Raw genomic sequence first — 19,232 nt, forward strand, 5'->3', positions numbered from 1 at the left:
AGCTTTTAAATTTGTTGTAGCCTATCTCCAGGGATTTATTTGTTCCAAGCAAAGGTCAATTTGTGCATTTATGACCCTGATAAAAATCATCATCTGCCAGAGGCTTTGGATTAAGGCACCACGTACGCCTGGGGAAAATGTTTGCTGCAGAGCGGACCTTCAATAATGCCAGACTGTGGTCCGATATGACTATACTTTAATACTGCACTTGTGTTATTAGGGGAAGCAATTTACTATCTAGTAGAAAATAATCAATTCAGGACTACATTTCATGTTCTAGGGAGTCCAGGCAAAACTGTTTGGATGTTTGAATCTCCAGGGGACAATTACTTCATGCCTGGAGAAATGGGTTAAAGCATTGTGCAGATTTATTTGATGCAGTGGCCACAGGGCTGGAGCCATCCAAGGTGCACATTTTCCTCTTATATTAAATCATGTGTATCTAAATTAAGTAGGAGTGAAATACTATCACCAGCTCATTATTTTGAAAAATAACACAAATCAAATCAAATTAGTCAAATCAAACCTTTTTAACAAGAAAACAAATAAAACAGGTAGGATTCTATTCAGAATACAAAAATCTGAAAAAACATCCGGACAATCTGTAGTTTCACCATTTGTTTTTTCTTTCAGTTATTTTCATGGACTTGCACCATCAACACTTTTTTCACTATTGTGGCTTCACTTTCTATTATGTGAAGTATAGTCGGTGCTGTGCTTTATGCAGGATGACCTTGTTTACTGTAAACTTTGATAAATAATTGGGTCTTCTGATATGGCCACATAAATCCCAGTCAGCTGGGGTGTTAAAATCTGACACGTAACAGATTGTTTGCGTAATTTTTTTAAATTTTCATTTCGACAATAGATGATGATTGCTGTGATATACTGTAATGTAGCCAGAATATGAATATCAAACACTTGTTTAAAATCACTTAAATGAAGACTTGCTCCAAATAAGGCTTCCTTAGATCAAAAGCATTAATCTGGATTTGAATAATCAGTCTGCAGAGAACTTTAATCATGATATTTGATAGACTTAAATGAGTTTGAAGATATGAATACTTCATGTGCTGTTTTTTTTACCATCAAGTTGTTCCAACAATCTCGCCAAAACAACTTGAATGAAGTTATAAACAATTAAATCAAGTGCAGATCAAGACAGTCTTGGCTTTTTTCTAACTTCTTCAGTATATTATGGGTTCATAAAGAAAAGACACGCACACTGAGAGACAGAAATGGAGACAGGGAGTGATGGAGATGGTGGTAGTAAAATACTGCTGAGCGGATCATTAACTTCATTAGCTAATGGTAACCAACAGCTGCAGCAGTGCAGAGACTCCTCGGACAAATGAAGTTATGTATTTAAAACTCCTCATCAGACCAGAATCAGTTGACCCAGAACTCTGCTGGCCACAGACTAACAGGCCAATCTTATTAAACCAGACTCAGGACAGGTACACACATACACACACACACACACACACACACACACACACAAACACACACACACACACACACACACAATGGCCGGCATTAGAAAATTGTCCTCTTTCCTCCTAAGAGCTTGACTCAAATATTCATGACTCGTACTGTATGAATGAATGAATTATGATTGGTTGGTGCAAAGCTGATCAGATTCCTGTGGTGTAATTTAAATGTCAGTTGTTGGTATTCAGATGACAACCTTAGCGATTAGCTTAGCAACTGAAGCTCCTGTACCTGAGGAGACCCAGAGAAGGCGACCTTGGTTACCTCCCATTGGGAGGTAACCAATCAGGAAGCCTTTTGCCATGAGTGTCACGGGCACAACTGGTCTCACTGCGCCTGTCCTGAGGAGATAGACAGGGGAGGACAAGGCCACCGACAAAAGAGAGAATGAGTGCAAAATAGTAATTGATGATGAGATAAGGGGAAAGGGATGGAGGCAATATAGCTTGCAGAGGTGACTGAAATGAATAGTAAAGACAGTGTGTCATTGAGTCAGGTGGTGAATCACAGTTAAAGTATGAGTTTTATTATAAGAACTTCTGATTTGAAAAACAGCTGTTCAGCTCAAGCTCCACATGACATCAGATGAACAGATCTGTTCCTGCAGACAATAGGACACATTCAGCTTTTAGAAGCTTTTGAAATAATTATTAGTTCAGTTTTCATCTTTGCATGTTTTTAAATCAATCTCTATAGCACAGGACTGAGTCTTTATGCAAGTTCAAGTCACCTCTCAAGTCAATTGAGACAAGTCCAAGTCCAACGTGTTTTTAAATGTTTTGAAGCAAGTCCAAGTCAAGATTCAAGTCAGTCCAAGACAAGTTCAAGTCAGTCCGAGACAAGTTCAAGTCAAGTCTCCAATCAAGCCTCCAGTCAAGTCTCAAGTCAGTCTAAGAGAAGTTCAAGTCAAGTCTCATGTTAGTTGAGACAAGTCACAAGTCAGTCCAAGACAAGTCTCAGATCAGTCTCAAGTCAAGTCTCAAGGCAGTCCAAGACAAGTCTCAAGGCAGTCCAAGACAAGTCTCAAGTCAGTCTCAAGTCAAGTCTCAAGGCAGTCCAAGACAAGTCTTAAGTCAGTCCGAGCTAGGTTTCAATTCAGTCCAAGACAAAAACAAGTTAAGTCTCAAGTCAGTCCAAGACAAGTCTTAAAGTTAAGTCTTAAGTCATTCCTACTCAAGTCACTTAGGTCCAAGCCAAGTCAAGTCTCATGTCAGTCCATGTCAAGATCTTTTCAGTAAAAGTTAAGTAAACATGCCATGCTTGCCTGCTGTCTTATTTTTATTCTTCCAGAGTTTTTGGTGTTCGGGTGATTCAAGTCAAAGTGTCAGATCTTCAGCTTTGGCAATAAATGTGGTTAATTCAATTCAAATGAAAGTTTTTGGAGAATGCTATATATTTGTGAACATAAATGAACACAGCAAGTCAGCCAGTAAGAGAGTTATGGAAGCAGTGTGTCAGTCACGCAGTAGGCGGGTCGTTTAGTAGTTCAGTGAGTCAGACACTCAGGCAGTCAGCCAGTTAAGCAGCCAGTTATTCAGAGAGTCAGTCAGGCAGAGCAGTGGCTGGCTGTGAGAGCTAGTAAGAGTTAAGTGGTCACAGCCTGCTTCACACTCAGTGTCACACTAAACCACTCAGCTAATGGAGTTTGAGCAGCACTGTGATGTTACCTGGCAACGCCACTGCTGTCCATCAATCAGACGGACATCAGCCAGTCAACCAGTCAGTCAGTCAGTCAGTCAGTCATGCTCCTCTGATTACCACAGATGACACATTAACAGTCCCCTTGGATAAATCTATGCAGCAGTAGGACAGGACAAAGCAAAGATAATCTAGGATATGAACAGAAAGAATGTGTTGAATACTTGTAGGAGGTTACTTTCTCTGATGTGGTTGTAGTCCTCCTGAAGGTCAGCCAGCTGGGCTCCAACAGGTTAAAGTATAGTTTCAATTTGATAAGGTACATCTAGCCTTGTGATAAAAGTCTCTCCAAGTTCTACATTTTAAAAACTAGATAAAGATGCCCAGGTGGTGCAGAAGCTATATATTCTGCTTCAGGGCTAAAACACATTTTAAACGCAGCCTTGGAATACAATCAGTTGGTGCAACTGCCCCCCTGAGTCCGCAAGTACACACAAATAACACAGAACACAAAGAACCAACAGAGCAATTTTTTCAGAGCAGATCCGAGACTGTCACAGTCATGTCACAGGTCGAAATATATCAGATCTAGGCCTATGGAAGACATGCCAGCTGCTGGATTTATATTTTGTATATGTGTGTGTGTGTGTATTCCAGTAAAAGGTGCATGGTCCTGCTGGTCATCCTGGTCTCAGTGCTCGGTAGGTTGCGGCGGGGGTCACTACCAACGCACACGCTCCTGTAACAGCCCTGCACCCACCAGCGGAGGGGACATCTGTATAGGACTACACACTGAGGAGGCCCTGTGTAACACACACACATGCGATGGTAAGGTCACACATAAATTAAAAATCTAACTGTGTCATGCCACCACCGCTTTGGATCCTTTCATCACACCTCCAGGCATGCGATCACCTCCCACACCATGTCATTTTTGTTTTGTCCGCTTCAATAAATGGCTTCTTTCATCATTTCCTAATGAATAAAGCAGATCTTAGATAGATGACAGTGTAAACAGCATCATGCTGAGACGGACCCGTCCTCCCACTGTGCCATCTCCTGCTGCGCTCTGAGTGCCTACCTCTCTGGAAAGGTTTGAAAAGTGCTTCCAGACTGAAAATATGGAAATCTTACATAATGTGTCTGAAGTTTTGACTGCTTCTGTATGTAGAGTGCATACAGAAGTGATACTGGTGCCAGAAAGCAAAATGACACAAGTGTATAGCTATCGGTCTGGATTCTGACAGGTTTTTGGGCAGAAATGGAGCCAAAACAGGGTCACATTTAAGAATCAGTTAACCAAAATTACCCAAAAAAAAATAAAAAGCTTTTTTTCTCATCAACCCCTCCACCTCCTTTTCCCCTCCTGTTGTATTTAGCCCTGCTGTTTTATTTGACCTTGTTTCAGGATATTGTTTTTGATATCTCTGCTTCTGTCAGTCTTTTTTTAGTCGTGGACTTTTTGTCCAGGATGCAGGGATGTCTCGCGAAGGTCCAGGAGCTTTTTCTTTTACAATTTAATTTTCTTAGTGTGCATTGGATAACAAGAATGTTTGCTTCCACCAAGCTCATTATGGAGGCAAATAGAATTGACTTCTGTGGCTTCAAGCTTTGAATTTTTTTTTCTAATTACAAAAGCAAATATCCTTCCAAAGAATCCCAGTTACTCCAAGGCAGTGCATCTTCAGAATTACCTGCAAATCAATTACTGAACTACAAAATATGTCAAGAATCATCAGCAACTTGTCCATCTCAAAGTCTGCAAAGAAAATTTTTTTTTTTCCTTTAATTTGTTGGTGAACTTGCTCCAAATTTATGAACTTTGGTACAATTCATGTGTGGACCTTTAATAACTGTAAAAAGTTTGAGTACCTCTGCTGCAGATTATCCACAGAACACTGTTAACTGTTGAATGTTGAATGCTCTGTGGAGTATCCAGTGCAAGAACAAATTTTTTCTGGATAGACAACTTGCTGTTGTTTTTTGTGAGCACCACAAATGTAATTTCTTGTACCTCCATCAGGGAGGAGGTGTAATGTGTGCATTTTTTTTTCTTTTTGGGACGCCAGGCTAACCTCCAAATCAAATCCTCACACCATGTGTTGATGAGATGTGAGATGTATAACAAACCTCTGTGTACCCCCCTCTCCTCCCACTCTGGTTCCACAAGGACATTAAAATATTCATGAGAGATATGCCTACTAATCCAGCGGGAGAAAAAGTCCAGCATTAGAACTCAAAATAAGCATTCAGGCTGACAGTTTAATATCAAACAGCCTTCGTTTTGTCGCCACAGCGCGATTTTCATATTTTCTTTATTCATTGGAAAACAAAAACGTCTGGGACAAATCATGTCTGGGGCCTTCATTTATTTGTTTTTAAGGATGTGTGTCTGCTGGTGTGTGTGTGTGTGTGTGTGTGTGTGTGTGTGTGTGTGTGTGTGTGTGTGTGTGTGTACAGTGGTGTGCTGTAGTGCAGATGATTTCTGCCTGAATTAAATAGTTGTTTCCACTTAACTGTCATTTTCATTTTGAATCAGCCCAACTGTCATTGACAGGGAGGGTAACACTCACAGTCAGCCTCGATGGTAATTACGGACAAAAAAAGGTAAATGGCTTTTTGTCTTTTCTTCTCCCTTTGGCGAGATGCTAATCAGCTTCTTTATCAGGATAGTGTTTCCTGTTTGACGTGGACCAACGCGTCCCGTTGGACCTGTGCCGATCTACTGTCTGCTCACAACCTCTCGAGCCCCGATCTGTCTCCCCGTCCATTCTTTTATTGACAGGCGCACTATCAGTCATCTATCGGGGTCCTCCTGGTGCCACCACCCTCTCTGCATGTGTAATTAGAGGCAAGCTGGTTGTCAGTCACGGGGATATTTGATGCCCCTGTCGCAGGTCATTTGATTAAAGTCTCCACCGGTAATAGAGGACAGCAGGAAGGACTGTCGGGACAGAATACTAACAAGGAGCCTCAGGCCTAATGGCGTTCCTCCTGACTCAACAGTACGATCACGCAGGTTGTCCGGGTGACAAAAATAAATGGGAATAAATGAAGCAATTAAAGCAGGCTGTGGTGATGCACGGTTATTAAACACGATTGAGGTGGTCGGTGTTTTGTGTGTCTAGATGGTTGTGTGGCGAGAAGGCAGCAGATGGTGGAGCCTGAGCCGCCTGTCGGTGAGCAGCAGACTGATAGGAAAGGTAAAAGAGGCCTGTCCTCGGCCTCTACTCAGGCCCTCTCTGCCAAAACTGCACACTTGAGAGCACCCTGAATAACAAACCAGCTTTTTCATCAGCCTTTCACTGCAGTAGCCTGTGCTCCCTCCACTCCGGTGCTCTTAAATACAGGGTGAAAGAGTGCAGCAAGTGCATGGTTCAAAGGGAGGAGCTGAGAGTTGGGAATTTTCTCTGTCCTCTTGGGTTGAAGCCTTTGTTTACTGCTCGGTGGCCTGCTGCGGGGAAACAGCACTAAAGCTTGGCTCAGGAGACAACCATCTCCACTATGCACTAAACAAACTCTCCACGGGTTTACGCTTCCAATCCTGTTTACATCACAAACACTTTTTGGTGTGTTTGGGCCGTTTGGCTGGCCGGGAAGGTTAGCGGCCGCGGGTGGTGACAGCTTGGGTGGGCGCGTTGGTTTCCAGGCCGTCTGAGTCTGATGTGGTCTTTTGTTTTATCTGGGTTTCTATTGATTGCTCTTTTTTCTGTGTTTAGGTGGCTGGATGGCCTGGTCACTGTGGTCAGCGTGCGATGATTCAGGCTTGCAGATGAGGAGTCGGGTGTGTGGTGCTCAGGGCAACACCCCCTGTGTGGGGAACAGCACTCAGCGCAGAGACTGCAATGAAATACCTGGTGAGTCAGTCAGCTCTCAGACACACACTGTACCTGTGCAGCCTCCTTCAGTCGTCATTTCCGGTCGAGGTCGTCCGTTCAAAGGTGCCTCGAGTGTGATGTCCTTTTGCCAGGAGACAACTGTCTGTTTCCTTCACGTCCATGAATATCCCAAGATGCACTGCATGCTTTTCACTTATTGTTCACAGGAACAATGGTATGATGCCTTCAAGTGGAAACTTGTAAGCTCTTTTTTTTTTTTTTTTTGCTTAGTTTGAGAGGTGATAGGAAATGGGGATGAGAGAGAAGGGGGATGACACACAGGAAAGGGCCGCAGGTCGGACTCAAACCCTGGGCCTCTGTGGTGAGGACAAGGCCTCTGCACATGGGTCACGCGCTCCAGCAACTGAGCTAACAGGGCGCCTGTAAGCTTGTATTTCTGACATAGAAAGCAGAGTACATGATGTTCTTGCAGTTACCGTGGTTTAGACTTGTTTGTTTGATTTGATGTTAGCATCATACTAGGGAAAAGAAAAGTGTTGGCAACAAGAAGTTGTTAAGAAAATAACAAAGAAACTTCCACCCGTTCTGACAGTTTGAAAAAAACATCAGCATCTGAGCTCTCATATCATTTTTACACCACAATAAGCGCGTGTGTGTGTGCATTTTTTAAAATGCAGGTAAACCAGCTAAAAAAGAACTGAAAGGCAAACTTGTCAACTGGCAATTGTCTCACATTGAACGTAATGAAAACAGAAGAGCAGAAAGCAGCAGATCGCGTATCTCGTTTAAAACTTGTTTTCCAGAGTTTATGATGAAAGTAGCTAATGAAGGAGTCAAATCACTTCCTTCTCATCTCTGTTCAGAGTTGCACATGTGCAGTACTGATCAGGTAGCCAGCATGGAACGGGTGCTGACATGGAGGCCAGTGACAATGTTAAAGTGGTTACTTCTTTTTGTTATCTGCCAGCATCTTTAACTCCAATGCATGTCACAGGATTCTGCTGGGAAAGAAAATGAGCGTGTCCAGCCGGGTGTTAGGTATCCATCACAGACAATGAACACATGCGACCACTGCAAAGTAATTTGAACCAGGAATAAATGCTGAATGTACCACTTCCCACTGAAGACAAAATCCAGATGTTAGCAGGTTCTTTATCTGCAAAACTGTCCATCACAATAAGTTCCCACAGCTCAAAATGATGCTATGGAAGTTTCTTTGTTTTTCTGACCAAGAGCCTAAAAATATTCACTTTAAAATCATGAAATGCCAAATGTATGCACACATGACCAAGCCCTTTGTTTTTAGAATCATTAAAATGTAAAAACAGAAACTTGTAGAATAATGTGTGAAGAGAGGAGCCGCTGCGCCTGCACGCGCTGCCATCTTGAGTTTAAAAGTATTGACTAATTTCAGTTCCAGGTTTTACTTTCATGTTTTAAACTGTGCGAAGAACTTTTTTATGCTTTGACAAGGTTCTTCTAAAGACACTGTCTTCGGTCTCTGTAAAGTCAGACCATCTAATAGTGGGGAAGCTTCAGGTTCAGCCCACAATCCTTCAGTCGTCCTTCAGGCCAAATATTTGTCGACAGCATCATTTGAAAGTAAAAGCTCGGGATTTTGGGACACAGCTCGTCCAACATCGTCTATTATTTACAAAGTATTACAGTGATTCAGCGTCATCATCCTCACCATCCTCAATCACAACCATGTACATACACTAACATATCGTATTTGTGTGTGTGCAGCCAACATCTTCTCTGTGCACTGCATCTGCTTCTGTTAATTAACCATAATTAAGTCCATGTGAGTCCAACAGGTTGGTGGTTGACCCCGGTAGCCTCAGTGCACCTTGTTATGCTGCTGACGATCTCAGAAAGTTTCTCCTGAAATGATCTTTCATGGCCTGCCAGCGTTGGCCTCTCAACGCCCAGAATCCCTAATGAGAGCAGGCGAAGGCGATTAATATTAATGGGTTGTCACAACACCAAATCACATCTAATTTTATTGCAGATTTCAATAAGGCGATGGATGGATTTGTTAAGGTCACTCGCTGAGGGGAGGCGGCTGAGAGGAAGCTGAAAAATTAGGCCAAAAAATTAATTAGGAGATGTGGCACTGCAATTAAGTCTGTTCACACACACACATCAGCCCTCCCTGCTCCTTTCTTCTTTTCTTCTAGGATTTGTGTTGAACAACACGCGCTATAGCTGTAAATTATAGTCCTGCCGTCAAGTGTCTCTGACAGCAACGAGGGAGGTTCAATCTGGTGGAGCAGGGCGGTTTTTTCACTCAGCAGCCCATTTTTCTCCAGAAAGTTTTGGAATTCACTGATGCAGAAAAAAAATCCTCTCCACGGACCGTTTAGGCAACATTTTAAATGACATTTCAATTTCTCATTCACTGTTTTTGTTTCTGCATGTGTCAACTCCCCTGATGTTACAGTTGGTGGCTGTTCCTCCGAGGAAAGCGTGTGTGTGTGCATGTATGTATGTGTGCATGCCTGTGTGTGTCTGACCCTGTGTTCCTCTCCTCTCTGCAGTCATTCTCCCTGCATCTGGTTTTGATAAGGACCAGCACTGTGGAGGTAAGTGGATAAAGAGCTGCCTTCTCTTTGTTTCTGTGTGCATGTCGAGGTTTGCCCCCTTTGTCTCCACAGATGTCTGTTTTCATGCATTATATGTGCATTCTCATGTTGCGTGTCTGTTCAGAATTCTTACATCCAATCAGGCGGAGGAGGAAACATTATGTACACTGTGATGTTCCTGGAAACGGCCAACGGGGAAAGTCCAGCTGTTGGATAATTGAGACATGTTCAATACAGCAATGTTGCTTCATGGGCCAAAAAACACACAAGATTTTTTTCTTGACCTCAAAGTTACTGATAGCCAAAACCAAAAATACAAACACAAGTGCACATTCCTGTCTTTGAAAAGACAAACGACAAAGTGAAATTGGTTGACAGCTATATTTCTTAACAGAAACACATGCACAACTTCAAATTGTTCGGCCCTGTAGAGCTTAGTAGTCCTCACTTCCTGTCGCAGCCTTTATAAGAAGAATAAAAGATATGCTTAACTCAACAGGCCTCTCACAGCACTCCCACACAGCCAGACAAAATTTCATCAGCTCTGTTCTGACCTAAGTCAAGAAATATACCATTCATAGCAAAGTGTATAGAAGTAGTAGGAGTATAGTGTATAGTTATATTTGGTGTAAAATGGCTCTGCTGTTTGAAGGAGCTCAAAGAATCCAAGAAGCAATGAGGGTTCTTCTGCTGGGAGAACTGATCCCCTTCAACACATACAGAAAAATTACATTCTGGCTAAACTAACCATATTAAAAAGCTTAGCTGAGGGAGGCGTTTTGGTGTTCGAGGGAGCAGAGACAGCAAACAGTGTCGGCATGAGCATATCAACAGAGTAATATTGACGAGTGTCAGGTAATATTGGCTGAGCTGTCGACCCATATGAATAATTCTTTGTGCTTCTTTTCTCAGCTAAATTTATTCAGAGGCTGATTTTGGTGTATAGTTCAGAAATTTGACAGTATTTTCTAGGTTGAAAATTGGTTAGAAAAAGAGATGATGACCCAGCATTTTAATCAAGTGTTGGAAAAAGATCATATTATGTTCAAGTGAAAGAGAGAAATGTTAATAATTTGTTGTACTTTCTGCTCTTTGTAAAGACTTTTTGTTGGACATTTTGCCTTTACTTTCAGCTTATAGTGTAGAAATAGCCCCAATAATATGGGGGAAGAGAGAGACATGCAACAAAGCCCAGAACTGAATGCAGTTATATGTTTCCTAACCTTTGTACTAGCTATTTAAAATCTGTATACACTTTTCTAATTTAGATTGAGAATATCTGACATTTTTGTCATATAATATATGCTAAGCCTTTACTAACACTCTGCTTATCTTCCTCATTCCTCCAGCGTTCACCTCCATCCACCTCATCGCCACCGGTGTTTCCTGTTTCCTCGGGGCGGGGCTGCTGTCCTTCCTGATCTACGTCTACTGTCAGCGTGTCCATAAGCCTTCGCAGGAGTCTGCCGTCATTCACCCCACCACCCCCAACCACCTCAACTACAAGGGCAACACCACGCCAAAGAATGAGAAGTACACGCCCATGGAGTTCAAGGTATGAGATCACCAGAGGGCTGTGTAGCTGCATCTTTTAAAATGTTACACAGATAAAAGTAATAAAAATGGAAATAGAAAGGCTATTTGCATGGGGTTACTCACATGCACAAACACACACAATGTAAATGTTGAAATTCAAGGGCAATGAATGTGATTCATGTTTTATTTAGATCCTTTATTCATGCATTTATCTCAATAGAGCGCTAACCACAGAAGATGAATTACAGTTCATTTTTATTCCTCCTTGCTCTTATACAGAACCTATAGACTTAAAGCCTTTCTACCTGCCCACAAACCAAATCCTTGTTAATGGGCCCCATTACTTTTCGAAAGCATTACTTAGCTGTCGACCTCCCACCGCCATCAGTCCACTGTGCATTCACATTTACAGCAAGTCAAGAGACTGTTTTCACCAGAGGCTCATATGCTTACTTCTACTTTGTGTCCCATTCTTTACAACTTCTGTTGTTTTGCTCACTAACTGATTGTAAATAATTCAACTCTCTGTAACATCCCGTGATTGTGATAATCAGCTGTAGATAAATGAATTTAAGTTTTAGTTTTTATGACCTGAATCAAAAGGTTTACTGTGATCTTTGTCACCACCATCTCATTCCTTGTCAGCATGGACCCATCTTCTGATTTACCTTTATAAGAATTAGCCGATCTGACACCAACCTTTTTTTGTGTCATACCTTGTCAGTTTAAGTTAAATCTTATATATAATATTCAGTGTGATAGACGCAGCACAGTGACTCATTTCATCCTGTCATATTCAGTTAGATCCTTGTAAGTTCTGGACAGGTCTTCCTCCCTTGCTCCCTCTCTGAATAACCACAGAGCAGCTCAGATTATTAAACAATATTATAAAGAGATATTTCTGCATGTCTTTCAGACACGTTTAACTCGCAGATCGGGAGATGACACCACATTTCACATGGACACTAACCCATCACGCCTAACACAGTTGTTGCATCTCAAACTCCACAGTCTTTGTTTTTGTGGTAGTGCAACTTGATGTTAGCTGGTGCTTAAACTCCCAAAATATGAATTTATAATGTATCAAAAAACATTTTGACCCAAAGCACAGTTGTAGCTCACTTCTACAAAGTTAAAACCACATTATGTAGAAATTCTGTATTAAAATGTCAGAGAAGTACTATGTCTGGGTTCTATATGTTGTTGAGTTGTGTACACACATTATCCCAAAAGTTTCCAACAATGTTCCAACACAGAGAAATCCACAAGTTCACTCAAGCTAACGGTGTGTTTCATTTGGTCGCTGCTGCTACTTCTGGGAAAGAGAAGTCAGCAAACAGGACTAAACTTAACACGAATAAAACTTTAAAACATCTGTGAACATTTGTGTCTGAGTCACATAGACAGATAGATTTTCATCAGCAGCGGTGGTTGTTTAATAGTGTATTAACCACAAGCAAAGCAAGTTCGATTGCAGGATCATTTGCGTTTATTGGCCCTACTCATGCAGTGTTTATCTGCCACGAACAGCCAGATTACTTTACTACATTAGCCGTGAGCTAACGTTAGCCAGCAACGGCACACAAGGAGAGTGTGTGTGTGTGAGTGAGTAAAATAAAGGTAAACTCTCACTATTCTCTCTCTTCTTTTTCCCCTCTCCTCTCTGTAACGTTACGAAGTAAAGTACATTTCCCCTCCAGCTCCAGTCACAGTCAACATTTCGGTAACATGACATAAACACAATGGAGGTCTCCTCTGCAGATCACTGCTGCAGTCAGGTTGATAAATAGGAGTGAAGATAAATCCACTTTTTAATGCCAAAAGTTAAAAAGTCATCTCTTGCCTGACCATCCTTGCAACTTTTAACCCATGTTCAAATGAACAGTTATGTGTGTTTTGCTTAAATAATTCCTCATTTGAAACAAGTAATGTACAACATTGAACATGGCACAGTTCATCTGTTCACCAAACTCACTCACTTCTCTCATGTGGTCCACTGCACCATACACACTGACTTTACATCGTGGCTGATGTGATCCCATCGAAAGAGGGTCTCTAGTTTTACCTGATGTCTACGATTGAACAGGAATGATTGAAACTGGGATACAGTGATCCATGATGTCCGTGTAGCCAGGTGTTATATTTGACAAAAATAATGAGGACCCAAAGGCAAGACACTCAGGAGGCAGGCAGGGTAAGGAGCAAAAAGAGAGCTTAATTAAAATGAAGCTGTAAACGAAAGTAGAATATATACTGTAATATATACATATTACAAAGTCCAAAAATGGCAACAAAAACAGAAGAAGTAGGCGGGGGCAATTCACAGAATAAAGTACAAACCAAGGAAACGTTGGGATAACAGGTAGGAACATGAGGAATATGAGGAACTCTGTAGACACAGGGCTGACGTGGGGAAAACAGAACAGACGAACTGACAAAGATTAATAGAAAAACACAGGCTTTAATAGACAGGGACTAATTAACAAATGAAACACAGGTCAACTGGAAAAAAGGTGGGAAAAGAAAAAAGAGAGGAAGTGAAAAGCAAATCATGACACATAAGGACAGTACTACAAAATTAAAACGGGAAATGACGAAAGCAGAAACTCAAGCCGTGACAACAGGGGTGTAAAGTCGGGGGCCAATGGCACCTTTGCTATTTCCTACTTCCCTTCTTCTGGCGACCTTGCTCAGACCACACCCATCCTCTAACTCCGCCTTCATTTTGATCTCAATTTAGTGATTGCATCTTGCACCATTGTGATGCTATAGCAGTGACAGCAATCTGTCCACAGACAGACAGACAGACTTATAACCACCTGGCATAATACTGGAAACATCTTCTGTAATAGATCCTGCTACGATAGGTTTCTCCAGGACCACATTAGTCCATGACATAGACACACAGACTCAGAAGATACCAGCCAGGCTGTCACGGTTGGTAGAAAATACTAAGAAATAATATTGTTTAATAAAGTCCTGACTTCAGATGCTTTGATTTTGATATTAAATATCTGCCCGTTGTGAGTCCGATGACTTTATGAAAGTGCGATGTTAACATGGCCTCTGTCTGACTTGAGCTCATGTGTGCAGGCAGACAGACATCTTAACCTTTCCCACCAACCTGACAGGATCTAAGATCCCACCAAAGCATGGCAGGAACATGGTAACCACAACGCGTGTTTGATTGGGTCAGCCTCCAGACACTTGTTGTCCTTGCTGTTATTGTTGTTGCTGTGTGCACACTGCGCTGACAGCCGTCGCGGTGCTGAGAGCCTGAACTCATTAACTTTAATGACCAGAAGGGGCCAGACTCAGCTGGGTGTGCAGCCGATGTCACTGCGTGCCGCCACGTCAGTGTTTATCCGGCAGCTTCCCTCTCCTCCAGGCCAATTTATGATGCCCAGCGTTGTGTATTTCACCGACTCTAACCTGATTATCTTCCTGCCTCTGTCCCCAGAGCTGTTCAGATGGATTACATTAGTCTAATGCTTCCCCTGGAAAGTGTTTCACCTTATGGTCGGCTTTTACCAGAGACTCAGCAATTGCATTAGAATAAAATGTGCGTTTTAGTCTTGTTTTTATTTAAGAGAGCTGCACTGAATTCCCGCCATCTCATATATTAGTGTATTGAGTATGCTTGACATGAACTAAATTAAATTTGTTAAATTGGTTTGCTTTGGTTATGAATACATTTACAGCACACAAGATATAGCCTCCAGGCTAGTGGAGGTATTTCATTCAGCTGCAGGCAGGAATTACTGATATTACTTTTACCTCTCACAGAAAACACAACTTGCTCTCCTCCTTCTTAACGACTCTGTTCACTCTATAATTGAGTCCTAAAATAACTGAAAACCTCTTCCAGTGAGGAATAATTATTTCCAATGAAATCTGCTTATTTATGGGATTTATGAATGAGTGCATGCTTCTTAAAATGGAATGAGCAGACAGCTGCTCTGCTATCAAGAAAAAATACATTTGATTTCAGAAAATACCAGACAATTGATGATTTGGTGATTTTAGCATTAGAAACAGATGGAAGTATTATTGGTTTTGGTTCTTCTGCTTGTTTTAAAGGACCAGTTCAACACTTATTACATACAAAGAGTAAAATAAGAAGGTAGATAACACTCATTGATGTACAGTAACTATGAAGCTACAAGGAGTTAGCTTAGCTTTGCATGAAGACTGAATGCAGAGGAGCACAACTAGCCTGACTCTGTCCAGAGTTAAAGACAAACATGTCTAGTAGCATCTCTGAGGGTCACCAATTAACATTTTATATCTCGTTTGTTTAATTTGCAGATGAACAGTGTACAGTGAACAGTGGACAATGTGGTTTTACAGGGGTTATGTGCTGGACTATTTCTTGGCTACAGTGATTCTGAAAGGGGCCATTCTGCATAATGAGTACCTTCACTTTTGGTACTTTAAGTATATTTTGATATATTTTCGTACTTTTTCTTCTGTAAAATGTTTAATGGATTACTTTTACCTACAAATGAATATTTTGGCGCTGTATATGCACTTATATCCACAAAAAATCTGGAAATTGTCATCGCGCTTAGATTATTGCAATTCTCTCTACTCTGTTCTCCCTCAGTACAACCTTTCCAAACTTTAACTAGGTAACACGTATTTTAGCACATCAACCTTGGTTGCCTGTACATTTTAGAACTGATGTTAAAATTTTAATGATCACTTTTGAAGTAATGTGAGTCATTTTAAAGATCAAGGCTAAAAACCAAGGGAGACTGAGCTTTTGGAATCAGAGCCCTTTGACTTTGGAAAGCACTGCCGGAGGAGATGAGGCAGGCGAGCTCTGTTCCTTCTTTTAAATTTCTCTTAAAACACATTTTTTTAGAACAGCTTCCTCCTGAGTGGCTTACTTCCTTTTGTTTAAATCTGTATTTCAGTAATTCTCACTTTCTTTGTTATCGCATGATTTATCTGTGATTGTTCCAAGTCTTTGTTAAGCACTTTGCAACTTGTTTCTGAAAAGTGCTACATAAATAAAGTTATTATTATTGTTATATCTGAGCACCACTGCTTGGCCGGGAGCAGTGACCTCACTGAGTCCTCACTTGCTGCCTGGTGGTGACAAAAGTATATTTTCCCAAATTGTTGAATTGTTCCCTTAAGAAAAACTTTATAAAGTCATTAGAGACGAAAAAGTATTATTTGTGATCCAGATATGTGTCATAAGAATTTGTTTATTATTTTTTTAATATTCAGTGATGTTGCATCAGTGTCAAACATATGATTGTATAAGCTCTAATAGTGGCAGGTTTCACTCCTCTTATTCTCTCTGCTGGTTTCTTCCAGACATTGAACAAGAACAACCTGCTGCCAGATGAGAGGTCCAACTTCTACCCGACGCCGCTCCAGCAGACCAACGTCTACACGACCACCTACTATCCCACGGCGCTCGGCAAATACGACTACCAGCCCAATTCCTCCCCTTCGCCGTGCAGGACCTACAACAACAGCAACAACAGCTGAGACACGCCCCACAACCGGCTCTCTGAACCCCTCCTGCCACTGCCCCAAACGGACACCACCCCATCGCCACGGTGACATAACTGAACCGGCATGAACTGAAACATTTCTCAGAGCTCGGCCAGTTTTTCTTTGTTCGCCACCGCCCCTCTCCTCGCTCCCCTCATCTCTTCCGCATGGTAGGGTTTGTGTCTTCAGAGGCATTTCTGGAACTTTCCATCAGGAGGTGTGGGTTTGGAGGACGAGGCCCGTGTCCCAATGCAGTCGAGGACAGCTGGGGGTGTGTTGATGTAAGGGCCTGACTGGATATAGCAGTGTCAACTCAGAGCTTCATGTGGGGATCTAGTGGAAAACTCTAGCAGGACGAGTCTTCAGACAGATTGTTATGAGCAGAACCTGTCACATAGGTGCTGAGGCGAGCATCCACAATTCTGAACATGAACACAACACTATAAAAATATATATCACATTCCTCTGGATCTGGGTCACCATTTCACGCCTCTCCATTACTAACCACATTCTCAGCCTGTAAGGAACTTTGAGTCCCTCGACAACAAAAGCACTGAGAACAAAAAACTCATTGAAGTCTCTGATGAAGCAAATTAGCGATCAATATCAGCCTGGTTGTTAGGGGCGGAGGCACGCCCTCCATTGTTGTTGTGTCATGTGATGGAAAAGATAAGAACTTCAGAGTGGATGGAGTTTTTGAACGTTTGAAGGAGTCACAACACTAAACATCAGCCTGAGGCGGAGAGAAAGTCTCTAAATCTGCTCCTGATCAAACAGCTGTTGTGGACGAGGGCGTTCACTCGTAAAGAGAGAGAGCGAGGGAACTGTACATAAAGCTTTGGGATGCCTTGGGTGCCTGTATGCAATAGAGGGCAGAGGCCAGATTTGTTTTCTTTCTATTTCTTCTGTTTTTTGTTTTTTTTCCCTGAACAATAAAGACTTCTGAAAGGGAATTGATTGATTCTCCAATTGATTCTCCAGTGGATGCATCAATTCTACTGAGTGCTAAATAGCTCGGTGGTCATATCAAATATGGCCAGTGTGCTGAACAACTGGATTGAAGTTTTCTATGATGGTAGAATAAGCTAGTAGACTGGCACTTGTTCCTTTTTTTTAATGTTTGTTTTTTAAGATGACGTTTGTTTTATTCTCGAGCTGTAGCATAGGAGGACATATTTTGTTAAATAAGATAGAACTGATTAATTCGTTTTTCTCTAATTTCACACATTCTTTTGTTTTCTTGATTTTCCAGACGTTTGGTAAGCATTGCATCTTCAGTACATGAAATGTTAACACAAATATAAAACAATAAAGATGACTGATATGGTTTTTACAAAGAATGACTGTAAGAAAACGTCCATTCGGCCTCACTTGGAGAAAAAAAATGAAAAAACACTAAATTATGCTTGTTGGGAGGTTTGCCTGTGTGAAGATCAAAACGAGTGCATGCGTGTGTGTGTGTGTGTGTGTGTGTGTGTGTGTGTGTGTGTGTGTGTGTACATGCCAACACATGTACTCTCTCTGCGTGTCTGTATGCCTGAATGGACAAAGAGGGATTGCTGTATTTTGTACAATGTAAATGCTTTCATACTTCTGACTGTATATGAGGAGGTCTGTAAAGGCGATTTTTTTCTGTGTGCATTTCTTTCCACATTCAGCCGCTGACACTCCAGGCAGTTTTTCTATATTTCATGTATGAGATGTTAATCATTGTAAGTTAAAGCATCGCGCCTCTGGTTCCTGCGGAGTGGAACGGACACTATTTATAGTCAAAGCTTGGTTTATAAAGGGCATTTTCACAGCTATATTTTATTATTATTATTATTGCCTGATTGATGAATGCTAACCCAGCAATGCTTTTCAGTTCAGCTACTGTACATGCACGAGATGAGAGCTCTATGTGTATATAGGAGCAACAGCCTTCTGCAGCCCATTAATGACCCTGCAGAGGATCGTGTAAATGTATCTGTATATTGTATAGCTAACACTGTTTGTTTAAAAAAAAGCCTTATAGTTGTTTAAAAAAAGTGCAGCAGCTAAGTACACACCAACCATGAGGTTTGTTTGGGGACAGAGCTCCACAATGTGACCGAGCGAGCGACCGCCTGTGGCTCGTGACCTTCCCCAGCTGCTCAAACATCACATTTCAGAGACACATGAGTCCGGACTGAAAGTAACTCCACGTAGCACCGATAATATCAGACTGCAGATAATAACATGTGACAAAAAATAGAATTTTTGATCTAAATTAGCCTCCGTTGGCTTGGCCTGAAAGCCAGTCATCCGATTGGTCAATTTTGAGCTCTGTCCCCTGCGATGTAAGGCTCTGTGCCCTTCTATGCAACTTACCAGGTGTACTGTTAGACCTGTCATGTAGACTGTAATCACTGCCTTTTAGACACTGTGAATTTTTGGTACCCTATATTTTTGTATATTGTACATTATAAAGGATAATAAACCTTGATGCCAACACAACAGCCGGCCAGTGAGCTCTGTCACAGTTACATTCTTTTAGAGGCTGTGATTGATGATATTTTTAGGTGCTGATGGAGAGTTAAATCAACATTTTCTTAGTTAAACAAAACTTCCGACTTTTGCCAGTTTAACAAGTTTAACAAGTGTTTTTCTATAA

The 19,232-nt window shown here is 41.5% G+C and overlaps 1 protein-coding gene across 1 annotated transcript in view; it reads left to right on the forward strand.

Annotated features, from left to right (window-relative positions):
* The window catches only part of sema5ba (sema domain, seven thrombospondin repeats (type 1 and type 1-like), transmembrane domain (TM) and short cytoplasmic domain, (semaphorin) 5Ba), a 114,767-nt gene extending 97,958 nt beyond the window's left edge, over nucleotides 1-16,809 (forward strand). Inside the window, exons 17-21 of the mRNA XM_073473758.1 lie at nucleotides 3,787-3,957; nucleotides 6,849-6,986; nucleotides 9,509-9,553; nucleotides 10,903-11,108; nucleotides 16,418-16,809. Of these exons, the coding sequence (XP_073329859.1) occupies nucleotides 3,787-3,957; nucleotides 6,849-6,986; nucleotides 9,509-9,553; nucleotides 10,903-11,108; nucleotides 16,418-16,594 (737 nt within the window). The 3' untranslated portion in view covers nucleotides 16,595-16,809. The remainder of the gene's footprint in view (nucleotides 1-3,786; nucleotides 3,958-6,848; nucleotides 6,987-9,508; nucleotides 9,554-10,902; nucleotides 11,109-16,417) is intronic.
* The last annotated feature ends 2,423 nt before the right edge of the window (nucleotides 16,810-19,232 follow it).

This window comes from Pagrus major, chromosome 9, assembly GCF_040436345.1.
Source record: "Pagrus major chromosome 9, Pma_NU_1.0".
Classification (NCBI taxonomy): domain Eukaryota; kingdom Metazoa; phylum Chordata; class Actinopteri; order Spariformes; family Sparidae; genus Pagrus; species Pagrus major.